This window comes from Chamaea fasciata, unplaced genomic scaffold (genome assembly GCF_029207755.1).
Source record: "Chamaea fasciata isolate MVZ Bird 193981 ecotype frontalis unplaced genomic scaffold, bChaFas1.0.hap1 SCAF_5, whole genome shotgun sequence".
In the NCBI taxonomy this organism is placed as follows: domain Eukaryota; kingdom Metazoa; phylum Chordata; class Aves; order Passeriformes; family Sylviidae; genus Chamaea; species Chamaea fasciata.
In genome coordinates, this window is record NW_027094090.1 from 54,565,756 (window position 1) to 54,582,086 (window position 16,331).

Consider the following 16,331-nt stretch of genomic DNA (forward strand, 5'->3'; position numbering starts at 1 on the left):
CCGCGGGTTCCAGCCCCGGGGAGCCGCCCGCGGGGAATCACTGACCGGGGCTCTCGGCAGCCCCTCTCCCGGCCGGCGGGCAGCCCGGGGCTGCCTGCCCGGGGCTCGGTTCCCGGCCCGGGGCTCGGTTCCCGGCCCGGGGCGGGGCGGGGGCGGGCGGGGGCGGAGGCGCGGGGGGCGGGCGGGGGCCGGGCCGAGCAGAGCCGCGCACCGCGCTCCTGTCAGCCCTCTCGGCGCCTCCGGGGCCGCGCTCAGCCCCCCGCCCGCCCGCCTCAGCCCCCGGCCTCCCCACGGATCGCTGTCATTTGATTCGATTTAATTTTAATTTTTTTTTTTTTTTCCACCTCGAAGGGGAGGAGAGCGGAACCCAGCTGGAAAATGAACCAGAATGTCTGAGAAAATGTCCAGCTTTCTGTACATCGGGGACATCGTGTCCCTGTACGCGGAGGGCTCCGTCAATGGGTTCATCAGCACGCTGGGGTGAGTGGGGGCCGGGCGGCGGAGCCGTGCGCGCTGCGCGGAGCCGGCCCGCGGGCAGCGCCGGCGGCAGCGGCACAGGAAGGGGCGGCAGCGCTGCTCGGCGGAGCGGGGAAAGTAGGAAGTGATGGGGAGCGGCAGGGGATGAGAGAAGTTCCCGAGCCGGGCCCGGGCGGCCGCGGTGCCGGCGGCGGTGCCGGGATCCCCGCTCGGCTCCTGCCGGGGCTGCGCCCCCGCGCCGGCCCCGAGCGCAGCACCAGAGCCCGCTCTGTGCCCTGCTCGAACGCCTTCCTACGGTCTTTATGTATAGCTGGCCTCTTAATTAATTAATTAAGTTTAATCGCCCATCCGAGAATTTTTGACAAAGACGTAAAAGGCAAAACCTTTGCTTTCTTGCTCATCATCGTAATCATCTCGTTAAATGTGCATCCCTTTATTTCAGGTTTGTGTCCGGCACAACCTGGTTGTCAGTGATGAGATAGTTATAATCAGATATTTAGCTTCATGGGGATGCTTTTCCCTTGAGCTCTTTCTCTTTGCGAGGTGAGAAGATATATTTTAGCTGTGGCTGCTTCACTGAACCGCTGCTTGTTTCAAGTCTTCATTAACCGTGACCGCTTTAAATCACCCTTTTGGAATCCAGGAGGGAAAGCCTCAGAGCAGAGTGACAGAGATACACTGATACATTTCTTTACGTTGATACATTTTTAAAAACCATCCTGTAGTTGGGTTGCAGTGACCTGTCCCGAGGGTGCCGTGGTTCCCTCTGATGTTTGCCGGAGGGCTGCAGGAGCTCCAGTGGCTTTGTGGCATGCCCTGAAACCTTTGCCTCTGGAAGCAGCTCCTGTGCCGCATGGTTGTAAGTGACGCGCTTGGCAAGGCAGGTCAAACTCTAGTAAATATCTCCTTAACCGTTACTGGTACCCTCGGAGTAGCAGTGAAACTTGCTAAGGCAAGTTAATGTGTGCCTGGGTGTCGCTCCTGTGTTTGTGTTAGGCTCCCTGTGTTCTGAGATCCCTGCAATGGGGGGACTGTTGGTGTGAAAATGCAAACAATGAATGTCTAGTTTAACTTGGTGTGCTGCTGTTACTGGAAAAGAGCTGGTGTTCAAGGTCTTTTATATTTTTTGAAATCTTATTATTGCATCCAATCCTTGCTGTTTACTCTTTTGATCTGTTGACAAGTGTTTTTCCATGTTGTTCCTCTATTTGTTAATTTGGCACCTCGTCTCTCCGTGACTCCCCGTGTTGTCTACATCTTTTGTTTTGCTGATTCTTACAACTTTAAATTCTGTCTGAAAAATTTTGCTTTCTGCAGCTTTTCATTGCTGGATATTGTTTCTTATTCTTGTTCTCCCCAGCACTTCCTTTCTGCTGGCACAGTCTGTTGTTGGTTGCTGGTGGTGTTTTGTCTCATCACTGGGTTCTGTTATCCGGAGGAAGCTGAGCGTGCCGTGCTTTTGCTTTTCATTGTGTTCCTCCTTTCTGAGAACACCTGCTCATGTCATGGATGTTCCAGCTGTGGCTGGTGCTCCTACAACTCTCACTTGAATATGTGTTGGCATCGCCCTGCCACAGGATTCAGACTGCTGATCCTCCCCTGATTCCTCAGAGTTAAGGCAGGACATTTACTCCCAGTTTTATAGAGGAGAAGCCAAGATCCAGGCTTCCCTAGGGCACATGAGAGCTCTTTACTAGAAGAAACAAGTGAGCTTGAGCCAACGTTTTCTATCCAGGCTCTCTTTTAGCCAGAAAACCCGGCTCAAGAAAATTACCTGGGATGAGACAGGAGTTCAAGAATGCTGATGTACTGCTGTTGGCTTTTCAACACAGCTTTTTTTGTGCCCTGCTGCCTGGCACGGTAAAGGCAGCTGCAGAACCAGGAGGCTGGAGTGGAGGAGCTCCAGGAAGCTTGAAGTCACCAGTGGAAAACTCCCATGGCTACTCAATGGGAATGCTGACCCCTCTGCTGGTGGTACAAGAGCTTGGACTGAAATTTAAAATTGTGATGCCAAGTGACATTATCTGTGCCAGCTATTGCAATTGCTGCCTTTGGACTGGCTGCAGCAACACAGGAGGCAGAAAAATCACTTATGTTCAGGGAAAAAGTTTGGCGTTTGGCCAGCTGCACTTTTGGTGTACATTGCTGAACTCCTGGACCTTCTGCATTCCTGCAGGTTCTCTGCAAATCTCTGGAAAGAGGAGGCCTAACCTTCCAAAGGTGCCCCTAGTTGGTGAGAAGTGGGGTAGGATTGGGAATGATCACTTGCTTCCTTTGTCTGATGTGAGTCCTTGTTTGATTACTCTTGCTCAGGTTGCTCAGGGTGCTGTTCTGTAGGGTTAGCTTGCCCAGCACCTCTCTTACACTACTGAGCCCACTGGGGAGTCTCATGCTGTTTCAATACCTTGAAATCCAGCTCAGGGCTAGTGACTGTTCGGCAGAGAGAGTCCTGTTTATTTTAAGCTGTCAAAGGCTAATTGTTTCTTAAACAAAGCATGAGCGAGGCCATTCTATAAATAAGGTATAAAAGTGCATAGAATCTCTCCAAGCAGGGCAAGTCTGTCACATCAGTGGATGTCACTCCTTGAAGGGTTGATCCAGCTCAACACATGAGTTTTGAGGGAGATTTCAAAGCATAGGCTGTTTCTTGAATTTTGGAGTATTTTTTCCTCACTTGCCAGTGCAGAAATTTTCACATGCTCAGTGTTCCCAGAAAACTAAAAGCAAGAGAGGAAGATGTAGCTGAGCTGTCCAGATCATGTGTTGGGCCAGGTTAATATCTACTGTAACCTTAGTGTGGAAATCTTGCTCTGGTGTAGTTGAGGAGGTATAAACCATCTCCTTTTTGGAGACACAGGATCTGTGGCCCTGTGTCCAGGTGAGCATGCTGAGAGGTGCTAGGTGAGGGCAGAAGTGCCTTTTCACACCTCCCTCTACAAAGAGGGTTTGAGAATTGCTGGAACTACATTCTGTAAGTGGGTCCCAAAGGCTTGGGACACATCTTGGAGCTGGAAGAAGCCTGTGTCCTTGCCCTTGCCCTCCTTGTCTCAGAATGGTTTCAGTGCTATGAACAGCTGTTGGATGTGAGCATGAAGGCTCTGCTTTCAGCTTTGATCCCTCTTAGTCAGAAGACGAAACTGAACCTATCTTCTGCATCTGGGGTTAGTGCTGTAGGGTGGGATGGGAGCAGGGAAGTTGGGCGCTGCTGCTCCAATTATTGCTCCTCAGTCTATATTTTAAAAGAGAGGAGTTTTGGGAGAAGAGGTGTAACCATCGGTCTCCAGGAGAATGTTCTAGGCTGTGGATCCTACACGGAGAGAGGCACCTCTGGATCATGGTAAAGGAGAAGGTTTCAGGCCTCAGCATTCCCTGTTGGCTACTGCAGACCTTTAGATTCTTGAGGTGCTGAAAGCCCAAGAAATTCCCTGCTCTTTTTTTCTGCTTGGCTTTCGGCTTCCTCTGGGTTTGGATGCTGCTTTGAGATATTGATGATGTGTAGTCTGTCTTTCCAACCTCAAGGCAGTGTGGGTTTCCTCACCTGCCCTCCTTCCTTTTAAAAAATGAGAATGCTTTTGGACATATGAGCTGATAGTCGAGGAAATGTTTGGGAAAAGGAATTTACATCCATTGGTAGCATTCTGTCATTGCAAGATAAGTTTGATACTGGATTATTGAACTGTGCTAATTCTGTAGGCCTTTTCCTTATTTCTTTGCTTGCAGTATGTTTTGACTTCTGCCCAGTTGGAGGCCTTATGTCCCACAGGAGATGTGTGGCAGGGCCAGGCAATGAAGCCAGTGATCCTCACACTGTCCTAGGCTGGTGGTGAGACCACCTTTCCCAGTATTTTGGCTGTAAATGCTCTCAATGATGCATGGTGGCAATTAAAACTGCATTAATCACCTATCAGTACAATAAGGGGAAGAAAATATTCTTGCCTGGAGAGGTGGGGAAAGAAAAAAAAAGTAAGTAATTACAATGGCCAGGATCAGCTGTAGGAAAGTTTGACGATGGGCCTGTTAGTCACCATGGGGAGCTGCATTCCTGTCTCACCTCCATAAATGTGCAGAGAGAGATCTTCTGGAACATAATTAATGGGGCATGCAGCAGGACCCGCCTGCTTTGTGATAGATGGCCCTGGATGACGAGGGGTACTGAGATTTGCTTCTAATTAGCAGCAAAAAATGTGTTATAAAATATTTTGGACTCGTTTCCATGCATGTAATGTTGACTTTTCTCGGACAATTTCTCCTAATTTGTGGGAGTGCTTGCTGGAACTTTCTTACTCAAAATATCCCAGATTTATTCAGGCTTCTTCACTGGGTTTTTGTGAATTAGTTGTCTTGTGGAACTTCGGCTTCACAGAGGGATTGAGTCAATCTTACTCTGTGAAGAGACAAGATTAATTAGAAAGAGCTTAAGAAGTAGCATAAACCAAAATGTTGCAAATATAATAAAGGCTAAAATATGTCATCTTGGTGGCTTCAGAAATGGTGCTAAGAGAAAAGATGTAGTGACTGATGATGCTTCCAGGACACCAATGCAGTGTTTTCATCCTATGGTTAAGGAACTGAGTATCTGTCCTTTAATTAATAGCAAATTTTTCTTTCATGTGCCAACTAGAAAAAGATAATTAGTCAGAAAAGAATAAAAAGCCTGAAGAAAGTGAGAGTGGCATAACTAGAATTAATCATAATTTGATTCAGACACATAGAGAATCAAATAATACCTAAAAGAGAGACTCCCTAAAAGGGAGTATGAATTTCAGCTTTTCTGTGGGAAAAAGTACTTGTATGTTTTGTTTCCTAGGTACTTTATCCTCTAGACTGATAGAACCAATGAAATTTGACAGTTTTGATTGTGTGATTCTGATTTTTTTAAAAAATACTCTGTAGGATTGGCATTTTCAAGAATATGTTCTCTTGGTTGTCTTTCTAATGCAGCAGCCCTGATCTGAATTCTGCATCTGCTTTGAATATATGGTGATGTACACTTTTCAGCTGCACAGTGTATTTCTTTTCTGTGATAACTAATAAGCTTTATTAGATGCATTATTAACTACTTTCATTGATCTTACAATAAATGCCATGTAAGTGGAGATGTAGGCATATAAATACACCTCTGTATCTTGCATACCTTGCTATTCAACCTATATATCAAAGCTCATATCCTCTGTAATTACCCACTCTCACCAGCAATTAGGCACGGCTCCAGCTTTTATAACAACCTTATTTTGATGCTTGTTTCAAATACTCTAACAGCAATGCCATCTTTAAATAAACAATGAGACAAAGCTTTCCACAAAGCAGCCTCAGGGGAATGCAGCAGGCCATGGGCCCCAAGGGAAGTTGGTTTGTTTCAGAAGTTTTACTTGTTCACAGAACACAGCCTCGGTGTGAGGGAACATAACATTAGACTTAATTACAGCAGTATGATTTATGAGGCTGTATGATTAAATGTAATATCCTTGGTTCAAAGGGCTCATTCTCAAACAGAAATGGAGAGAAAATGGGAGTCAGGGAAGGAACTGTTGGATTGATGTGGAAGTGAGTTTTACCCATGAGCTCTGTGGTGGTAACTGGAAATAAGAGAGGACTTGGATTTTGGATGGAGATAGGACATCCAGCTTCTGTAGTTCTCACCTGGGCTGTGGGTGATGTGGGAGTAGTCAGGAAAGAGAGGGGAGATTGTTTGACCTGTGTGACCCGAAGTCTTTTTTACCTTGCTTTTACATAATGAGGGGATTAAATAAGACCAGCTTCGTGCGGTTCTTGGTGTCACTAGAAACCACAGTTACCCTGTATTTTAAAAGTACTGCAGAGGAGGAAGTCAGTCAATCTCTGACTTCCCCAGTCTGGAAGATTGTTTCCCAAGGGGCATGTGGACCTTGGCTCAGCCAAGGTGTTTCACAGCACAGCAAGGTCTTTGGAACCCTCCACTGCCGGTGCTGCTCGGCTGAAGCCTGAGCCTGTTTGTTGGGCAACAGCACAAAGCCATGTCCTCTACACCTGAAAGTCTGGTTTCTGCATGCTTTGAAAGGTCAGCCACTTCTTGTTAGCAGGAAAGGGATGCGGGTGAAGCTCCATCACTTTGATACTGTTGGTATCAAAATGGAGAAAAGAAAACCAACAGTAGTTCAAGGTTTACTTTTTACCTTGTCTGTGCTCTGTTTTGTCACTTGATCAGATGTTTTAATTGATATTTTAAGTCCATTAAGGACATAATCCCCCTTATGAATGATTCCTTTAAATCTTCATTTGTTATTTGTAAATCTGATTCCATCTAATTACTGGAACCAGCAGTTCCACCACTATGTAGGTGTGTAGGCACTTCCTGACACAGGTCCTGGTTTCCACTGTTTATGGTGCTAAACCTTGATATTTGGGACCCAGGGTAGATGCCTGGAGCTGGATGATTTGCTGTGGAAAGTTTCAAGTAAAATGGCCTCTCTGAGAACAGGTTTAGCCAAAAAACCCCAAACAACCACCAAACCAAACAAAAAAAAGCATGTTATCCCTGTTTTTTAAAAAACCCCAAGTGTCTTGCAGATGTGTGTCAAGAGTCTTCCCAAGCTTCAGGGCTCTCTCCAGCCACTTCTCCAGCATGGAGGGCTTGTCTTTCTCTGCCCCTGTGGAGTTTTGCCCAGGTTTAGCAGGTGTAAGTTGAGGAAGGATTTCACTGTCAGACTTCAGGGGCTGTCGAGATACCTGCCTCTTGCTGGGGGGCAGCGGTTTTACCTGGCAGTAAACTGGGCATCAAGAGCCCTCAACCTGACCTGCAGCTGTGTGGGAGGTGAATCCTGATTCCCAGGATTTCCAGATTCCTTTCGTGGGAGTGGGGGGGTCACAGGCGAACCTTCAGTTGTCCAACTGCTTTGCGTTCCCTATCTCTGGAGAAGTAAAAATAATTTCTGGTTTTAGTGCCTCAGTTCAGTTCAAATATGAAACAAACCGAGAAATGACATTCTTGCTAGGTAAGGCTTTGGAAACAGAGTTAAACAAGAAAAATACAGGGTTAAAATGTACTCATTCACGTCTGATATTAAGTACTGCTTGAGGTTTTGAGGGGCTGTTTTGGCTGTGGTAGCCAAAAGGTTGTGTCAGGAATGGTCTTGTTGCTCTTGTTGCTGGTTTTGTGGCTCTTTCTGTGCCTCAGTCTCTGTCTACCTCTGATCCTCATTTGTTTGCGTGTTTTGATTGTTGTTGAGTAGAAACAAGGTGTTGACCAAAGTATGTGACTTCAAAACAATTCTTACTCATTGCTTAGTAACAAAGGAAAGAGGATCATGAGGAGTGGGCTATAGGCTGCAGAAAAGCATGTGAGGAAAATAGCCTCCCCTGTCCTTCCAGCGCTCCCTTGCTGGATGATGAAAAGGAGGAAGAGAGGTGTGTTGATGAATTTAGGATGAGAAACGAGCAGAGCAAGTGTTAGAAAGGAAGTGGGGCTGAGGAGGAGCAGGAGCTGCCGTTACCAAGAGATCTGCAGACCCTGCTGAGAGAAAATAGCTCTGAAAGCTACTGACAAACTTGGTTCTTTTCAAAGGGAAGAAGTCAGCTTGCCGTTGCCACTGTTTACTTACTGCTATTTCAAATGTTTGAGGTCTCTACTAAGGCTGGTGAAATTTCAAATACTTGAATAGTTGTTTGCTTTTTGTTCCGAAGGTTTTTGGCTTTGTCCAGGAAAATTAATGTTTTATATCACCTTCTCCAAGAGAATGTCTGAGGTAAAATGCCACTTCCTCAGAAAGAAATTGCAGCTTTGAGATTGCCTGTGATACTTTTTGTAACAAGGAAAGTTAAATATAATGAATTGTGATATTTGGTAATCTTCTTCTATAATAAAGTTTGGGCAATTCATTTGAAATGTCCCTTTAGGTCATTGCTCCTGCATGAGTGAAGGTATTGGGTTGAAATTTATATGAAAATGCTTGGCAGGAGGAGGCTGGAAGAGCATATCCAAATGTAGTGGTTATCACTGTTGCTGCCTTCCAACTCAGCTTGCTCTGTGATTTGACACCAAGTTAAGCTTCCTCCAGCTCTTTTCTGTATGATATTAGAACAGTAGTCAAGTTTTTGTTCTTTGACCTCTGACAGATAAAAATCAATGTCATTTAAAAGGAAAATCAACAAACAAACCCTGAAACGAGGCTCTTTATTTGAAACTCAAAATACAGAAACTTCTTGTGATTCAATGCTTGGGCTTCTTATCTTGATTTTCTCTTAGTGGCTTGTTTGAATTTCAAACAGCTTTTTTATTCCCTGCACTTGAAACACAGAAGTTAATCAGTGCTGCAGGGGCAGTTGAAAGCATGCAGAATGAGGAAAAAAACTGCTTAAATTCATAGTAAGCCCTAAACTTTTTATATCTGCTTCCCACAGTTAAAAGACAATAATCCAGTTCTTAAGAGTAAATTTTGGGTAGTTGTGTCACTTTCAGCACTGTGATGTGGAAAATTTAACTTGGCAGCTTTAGAGGGCAGCAAAGTTGGATGTGAGCAGTACAGTTTTGTCCTGAATTTTGCAATACCTGACACGATTTGTAAAATCCCAACTCCTACAGCTCTCTCACTTTTGGATATCCTCAGCTTCTCCCTCGTGTGCTTCGCTAGAATATTCTATATTCTATAGTAAAAAAATATATTTTTTTACTGTTCAGAAACAATAAATAAAGAGAGGAAGCAAAACCAATATATTAGGAAAGACTGGATATCACTTTTGAAAACACCAAGAACAGATCTTTGTTCAGTTGTGAATGCCAAAAATGTTCAAATGCATCACTAAGCAATTTTCACTCTTCTGATCAAAGAATAAAAGTTTAAAGCCTTCATAGAAAGTTGGGGTTTTAAAGATTCCATTGTTAAAAAAAGAAAACAAAAACAAATCAATGAACTGTGTGGAGTGAAAAAGGTTAGCTGCCTGTTAGGGGTGCTTTCTTTGATGTTTTGGACAATTTTTTTCAGTTATCAGTTTTTGCTATGGTGGTCTGTGTTTCAGCTGAATGCACTGTCTTGCTTTGCTGTTTGGTACTGAGGGTGCTGATCCATAAATTCCCGTTCCAAATTTGCCAGGGCTCAGTGAGCTTAGCTCTTTATGGAGAGCAGAAAAGTCAAGGTTTAGTGGAGAGTTTTGTGGAATTCCAATAGAGTAAAATGAGGTTTTCCATCAGGGCCATATAAAAATCAGGCAGAGCAACATCTATAATGCTTCCCAGGTTGAAAAACAGAACTCTGTAAGTCAAATTTTCTGTCAAACAGGTTTCCTAAGTCCTGAACTGATGTGTAATTATTTTGGATTTTAGTGTTGCTGTGAGGACTGTAAAGCCAATCACTTCATTAAATACAAGAAATCCAAGTTTCAAATAAGATTTTCAGGTATCTCTGTAGATATCCTTACTTATCATTGTGGGATGTTATTTATAAAGAATAACCCTGCCTTTAAATCATAAAAGTACAAAATAACACACAGAAAAATTAATGAACTTTTAATTTTGGTGATGAGTGGTGAGGATGGAACAATTTATTTGTGTCAGGCTGGCCAAGCTGATTAAAGGGATGGAGTATCTCCCCTGTGAGGAATGGCTGAGAGAACTGCAATTGTTCAGCCTGAAGTGAGCCTTTAGGAAAGATGGAGAGAAGCTCTTGGCAAGGGCCTGGAGTGACAGGACAAGGGGCATTGGCTTCACACTGACAGAGAGGAGGGTTAGAAGCGGTATCAGGAGGAAATTCTTCCTGTGAGAGTGGTGAGGCCCTGGCACAAGTTGCCCAGAGAACCTGTGGCTGCCCCATCCCTGGAAGTGTCCAAGACCAGGTTGAATGGGGCTTGGAGCAAGCCAGGATAGTGGAATGTGTCCCTGCCCATGGTAGGGCATTGGAACAAGATGATTTTTAAGGACCCTTCCAGTCCAGGCCATTCTATGGTATTATATATTCTTTTCCTCCGAAAAAGTAAAGCACAAAATCGTTGCAAAGCTTCATGGCATTATTCCCTGTATAAGTGTTTTAAGATGTAGGTCCTACACCTGCAAATTTGTGGACTTAAACTGCAAAGATGTCATGAGACAATTTTTCAGAAGAACCTGTTGAATAACATACAACTTCAGATTTTTTACTTCCCTGGCTAGATCTTCAGGAGTATTAAAATGTAAACTAGGATTTGATCAAGAAACCCCTCAGAGGCAGACACCTGGCTGTTCAGAGAGGGCACTGCTGTGGCCCCCTGGGCAGCTGCAGGGTCTGGGTTAGGGATTTGCTCAGTTTGTGTTAGCAGTGACTTCTCTTGCAGAAACAAAACAAGGTCAGGACCTGGCAGGCAATTAAGTCTTGTCTGTATTAACTTTTGTAGTTGAACAGGTTTTTCTGTCACTGAAGGCAAGGACCAATGAATGTCCCACACCCCCTCCCCCTGTAATATCTAGGATACAGTAAAGTTTGGTTATAACAGCTCATTTGAGGCTGTGCTGTGCACGGGGCTGGTGGAGTCAAAATCTCCATTTCATCTGATCCATTTCCTTTCTGTGTCAGATTAAACTGTCCCTGTGATTAGGCTGCTCTTAATGGAACTGTTTTGCTTCAGCAGAGCTGGAAGTGGGACAGTGCTGGTTTGAGTTTTCAAGCATGAATATGTTTGAAGGGAAACAGTGGATTAAGGGGTGGGACATGAGCAGAGGAGCAAGTGCAAGGTTGTTGACAAATTGTGGAATACAACCAAAGACTCCAAGTTCTGGGCCAGTGCTCTTTTATAAGCATTGATCTGGCGAGCTGTTCAAATTTTTTATATTGGTTTATCTCACAGTAACTGGGCTTATGCCAGTAGTGACAAAGCTAGTTAGTTCACTATGGTTCCTGTGTGTCAGAAGTTGTGTTGTTTTATTTTAAGTATGTGTCTAAAGACAGAGAATTTAGCATTTTGAGAAAACTCGGTGCTGAAGAGAGTCTTACACTTGCTGGCATTATTGTGATGCCCACCCATGGGGGGGAACCTTGTTGACAGTTAAGTATAGTAAATGTTCTTCATTTGTAATGGAGGTGAGGGAGAAAATCTTGCTTCCTTTCTGCAACCTGATAACTGGAGCAATAGAAGCCACCACCCAAAGCACTTGTGCTTGTTGAAGCTGCATAAAAACTGGGCTGTGTTACCCAAGAAACTCCTTATAAAGAAATTCAGCATCATCAGAGCAAGGTATACAGGCCTGAATGAGTACAGAGAACACAAGAGGAAAACATCAGTCGTAGACAAGAAAATCTGCTGACCCAAGAGCAATAAAATGAGTGTGCCACTGAGCACTCTTCTCTCTGAACACTGCTATCAAAGAAACTCCTGCTGTTTGATATGTCCTGAGTTCAGGAAAACAAGAATTCTCAAGTTCTCGGACTCATTGGACTTAATGATCTAAGAGATATTTTCCAACCTAAATGATTCTATGATTACATAAAACTACTTCCAAATGACTGATAAAAAAATACCTGACACCATCTCAAACTTTTCTTTATGGCAGAAACAGCTCTTAAGTCTCCAGAACTGACATAATTGCTTCAGACTAACAGTAATCTGGTATCATAACTTCCAAAGTGTAAATTTGTGACTGGTATTCGTGTGGCTTCATGGTGCAAGAAGCAATCACAGAAAAGAAAAGATTTCAGAGAGAATTGATATTGTTTCTAATACAAGAACTGGAAGATTTGGGAGTAGAATTAAAGAAATAATAAAAATGCCATCTGGAAAAAGGGCTGGGTGCATCAGTAGGAGTCCAAGCAAAGAGGTTTCCTAGTGACACTTCGATTTGCAGGGGAAAGTGAAACCTTTTACGGGCAGCAATTAAAAACTGTCCAGGCAAGTTAGGGAAATGAGTGGCAAACAAAGACACTTTCAAACAGCAGGGTGGGGTGACTGAGTTGGTCAAAAATATACCTGCTGTGGTTCTGATCTACTTTCCACAAAATATAGGTGAGGGGAGCTTTGGATTGCTTTGTGTTTGAGCCTCAGCAGAATCTTGACTTTAGGAATGACCTCAGAGATCACTTACTCAGCTGTGGAAGCACAGGTATGAGAAGGCAGGGGGAGCTTAGAAGGTGACAAAATAGGACAGAAATTTTTGAGCTCTTTGGGGAGAACTCCTCTTGGAGCTTAAAATTTCAGATGTTCTCATTTTAATTTATCTGAGGAAAAAGTATGTGGTCAGTGCTATGCTGAGGCGGCTTGAGAGCAGCTAGCACATTTCACTGTAGGAATTAATAGGGCTGTGCTTTCATGGGTGCTAACAGGTCTGGGAGCAACAGAGTCACCTTGATGCCTCACCCAAATTAACTCTTTGCAGATATTGCCTTAGGCAGAAAATCAAGGAACTATTTCAAGGAATAGCTGATGAAAAAGGCACCACTTTTTCTTTCCTTCTCATAACTTGCAAAACCTTCTGAATAAGGTGCAAAACCTCCTGAATCATTCACCTGATGAATGTATTGCTCCTAAACCAGATTTCAGATCAGCCAAAAGCTTTCACAGGAGACCATTTGGGCTCTTGCCATCATCTGAAAGCGTAGCATTCCCTCAAAGCGGCATGATCAAGGTTTTCTGATCTCATCAAGCACATTTGAAATTTAGAAATGAAGTAGTACACAGGTGGTTATATTCATTCAGAAATTGTATCATGGCTTTGAAACTACTGAAACTGGGGGTGCTGGAAGAGTCATGGCTGATTTGCAAAATGTGTGATTTGGTGGCGTATAAGCACAAAGTGGAAAACGGTGCAGGAAATGTGACATTGTCAGGACAGCTAAAAGAGGGAGCCCAGCTCAAAAGTGTCCTATGGAGGCATCACTAGTGTGTGTGGCTGAGGAGCTGAGGGGTTTTTTTCTGCCGGAGAATTGGTGGTTATGACTGCCCACTGACACAGTTGTGCTTTATTTCACAAAATTACCCAGTGCTTGTGAAGTCAGGCACCAAAGGGCCCTGCAAAGTAGGAGAAACTTGGCTGAATGACTTTTGTCGATGTATAAACAAGAGTAAATCATCTGTGGATCAAAGGAGAATTTGGAATTCCAAGTATTTTGCTAAGCCTTTGAGACTGCAGGCTTCCAGAAAAGACACCCTATCTCAGTGTGCCCACAGGCTGATGGGTGTGGGTAGAAAGGATCATTATAGACTTCTACCTTCAACTCTCTTATTTTATAGATGCAAGGAAATGAGGGCACTGTGTCCCACTGCTTTTGAGGAATTTGAAACAGGAGTGGATGAGAATATGAATTATACTCCAGAAGTTATTTTGTTTCAATATAAAGCGAATCTCTACATTATGAAGAGCTTTTGGGGTAATGTGGACTGTGTAGAAGATCAAACACTAGGCTGGAAAACTTGTTCCAGCCTGTTAGGTAGCATGAACATCTCTTGGTTGGAATTTTACAGGAGAGTTTATGAAGTCCAGGGACTGACTGGATGTGAGTGAGACATAATGAATCAAGGAGAATTCAGTCCCAATTGCCCTTTCTGCCTTTTTTCTATGTAGTTGAAACAGGTGTTAAAATAGTCTACCCTTGTGGTGACAAGTACATAGACTAAGAAGACCAAGTTCATGTCCAGATCAAGAATAAAGATTTCCAACAAGCTGAGGTGAAAGAAAGCATTTTTTTCAGTAGCTGCTTTTCATCTATTATCTCAGTTTAGCAGAGGTCATAGAAGAACTAAAGGAGTTTTATCCCTTTAGCCTGAAAGGACTGAAAATATCTTGTCAGCTCTTCTTTTCAATCACTTCAGTCCTCTGAGAATAACAAAGATATTGTATTCACAGGCTTGCCTGAGTGATGAAATATCTTCAAGTATTTTCAAATGCTGTCAGAGTGGTCTCTACACCTTGGCTGTGGGTATCTGTGTTGGTGGATGATGTTACCCATTGAAGGAGCTTTGGAATTTCTGTGTTTTGGCTGGGTTTTGGTTGTTTTTATGTACTGGTAGCTTGAGGGATCAAATCTGAGTACTTGTTTTCTATGGATTGTTGAAGGCACTCATTGTTTCTGTTAAAAAACTGGCACAGGTTTTTTCTCCCTGACTTTTGCAGCCTAAAGAAATGTGAATCTGTTTTGTAGGGTGGACCTTAAATACCTTCTGTGAGTTCTCAGTCCTTCTCCATATAAAATGAGACTGAATTATTGTGAATGCAATGAGATGTGGGTTATTTAATCTAGTTGGAGAGGAGAGGGAGAAGCATTTTCCTGTGCATTGTGAATATTGGTAGCTCTTTCCATGTGGTTTGGTCCTAGTCTAGGGGTGAGGGATTTCCTCTTTGGAGGCTGCTGTTCCCACCTTAAACTGGCACCTGGGTGTCCAGATGAAATTCTGTGTGTCTGGATTTCTGATTCATATTAGCCCTAATGTGGCAACGGCTGCTTTCAAATGGGTCTTGCCTACAGGGGATTACAGGGAGTGCTGTGAAGTCTCATTTTACTTCCGCCTTGGCTACAGTGAGCTGAGAGGGGGAGAAATTGGATATTTGTGCTGTCCCTTGCAGATAGAGAACTGAGCACTTGCTGGTCAGTTATTTTCTGGGCACTATGTTGCCAGAGTAAGTTAGCAGAATATCTGATTTAAATGCCTTTGAAAGTCTGCTCTACAGCTATGACAGGATCTCTTCAAAGTTAGTTGGCAGGAACTTAGCTGGACTTTGGTGAGTGAAGTGCTGTGATACTTTGTTCAAATTTCAGGATGACAAGTAAGAGACAAGGTTTTCTGTTGTGTAAACACAGAGCTTTAAACACAAACAATTAGTTATTTTTGGTGTTCTTTTTCTATGACAAAAATTAAACTTAAAAGGTAAAAATAAACAAAAACATGTTCTAAAACCTTTTCAGATTAAAGGTTAGAAAAAAGAAAGAACAAAGGCTCAAGCTCACTTCCAAGTCACATAATTGCTGACACAAAGCTGCAGTCCAGCCAGATGAACAGCACATTGTGAGGTATACGGGAATAATTTGTAGTCCTTTTAAGTAACCAGAGTAGCAAGCAGCATATACATGCAGTGGAATATATCCTTTTCTCTGCTTCAGTTTTTCTCAGAAATATGATAATACTTAGGTTTAACCAATATCTGTTTCTATCTTAATGAATCACAAGAGAGCAGTTAACTTCTGATGTCTTATTTAGGGCACTGTACTGATGGAAGAATTTATATGTGCGTAAACTGTGGTATCAGAGATGGTTGTGTCTTTTGCCTTGGTGAATAGTTCTTCACACTGCTGAGGCTGTGGATATACACTTACTCTGCAAGCTGGTTTTTATCAGTGGCTTCACATTTCTGCTCCCCATCAAAACAGTTTATGTGAGTGTTTCTCAGCCCTCTCTAAGCAATATGAGCTCATGCACTTAAGCAATTTAGTGGATGATTTGTGCTAACGGGGTTGACTGTTGCTTAGAGACCCTCAGGCTCTGAAAGGCTGTAATGTGAAATGAATGACCCAGATTAATGTTTACTTTTGCCCTTGCCTGCGTTTGGGTCAACTTATTCTTTTATTGAATGTTGTGATCTACGGGTCTTGTAACTCAAAGGAGTGTCAAGTGTGCTGTTTTATTTCCATCTGTCAAATCAGAAAGTAGTGGAGAATTCTGCTCCAGAGAGGTGCTTGAGGCAAGGCTGGTAGCTGGGATTTCCAGTCAGGGAGGAGGCTTGGGAAGAGCATGTCTGTTTTAGCAGGAGGCCAGGCCTTCTGCCACTCAGGCTGAAGCATCTCAATGTCCTCTTAAACGGAAGTGTTAATCAAAATATAGCAGACTAATTGTTTATGTGAGTGGATGAGATTATCCCAGACAATGTGGTCCTGTTTGACTTGGAGAAGGAACTGTGTAACCATATGCAAAGCTGCACCACAGCGATA

The 16,331-nt window shown here is 43.5% G+C and overlaps 1 protein-coding gene across 1 annotated transcript in view; it reads left to right on the plus strand.

The window, feature by feature from the left end:
• ITPR2 (inositol 1,4,5-trisphosphate receptor type 2) overlaps positions 1–16,331 on the plus strand; it is a 248,333-nt gene that overhangs the window by 6,040 nt on the left and 225,962 nt on the right. Inside the window, exon 6 of the mRNA XM_066183751.1 lies at positions 352–480. Coding sequence (XP_066039848.1) covers positions 389–480 — 92 coding nt within the window. The 5' untranslated portion in view covers positions 352–388. The remainder of the gene's footprint in view (positions 1–351; positions 481–16,331) is intronic.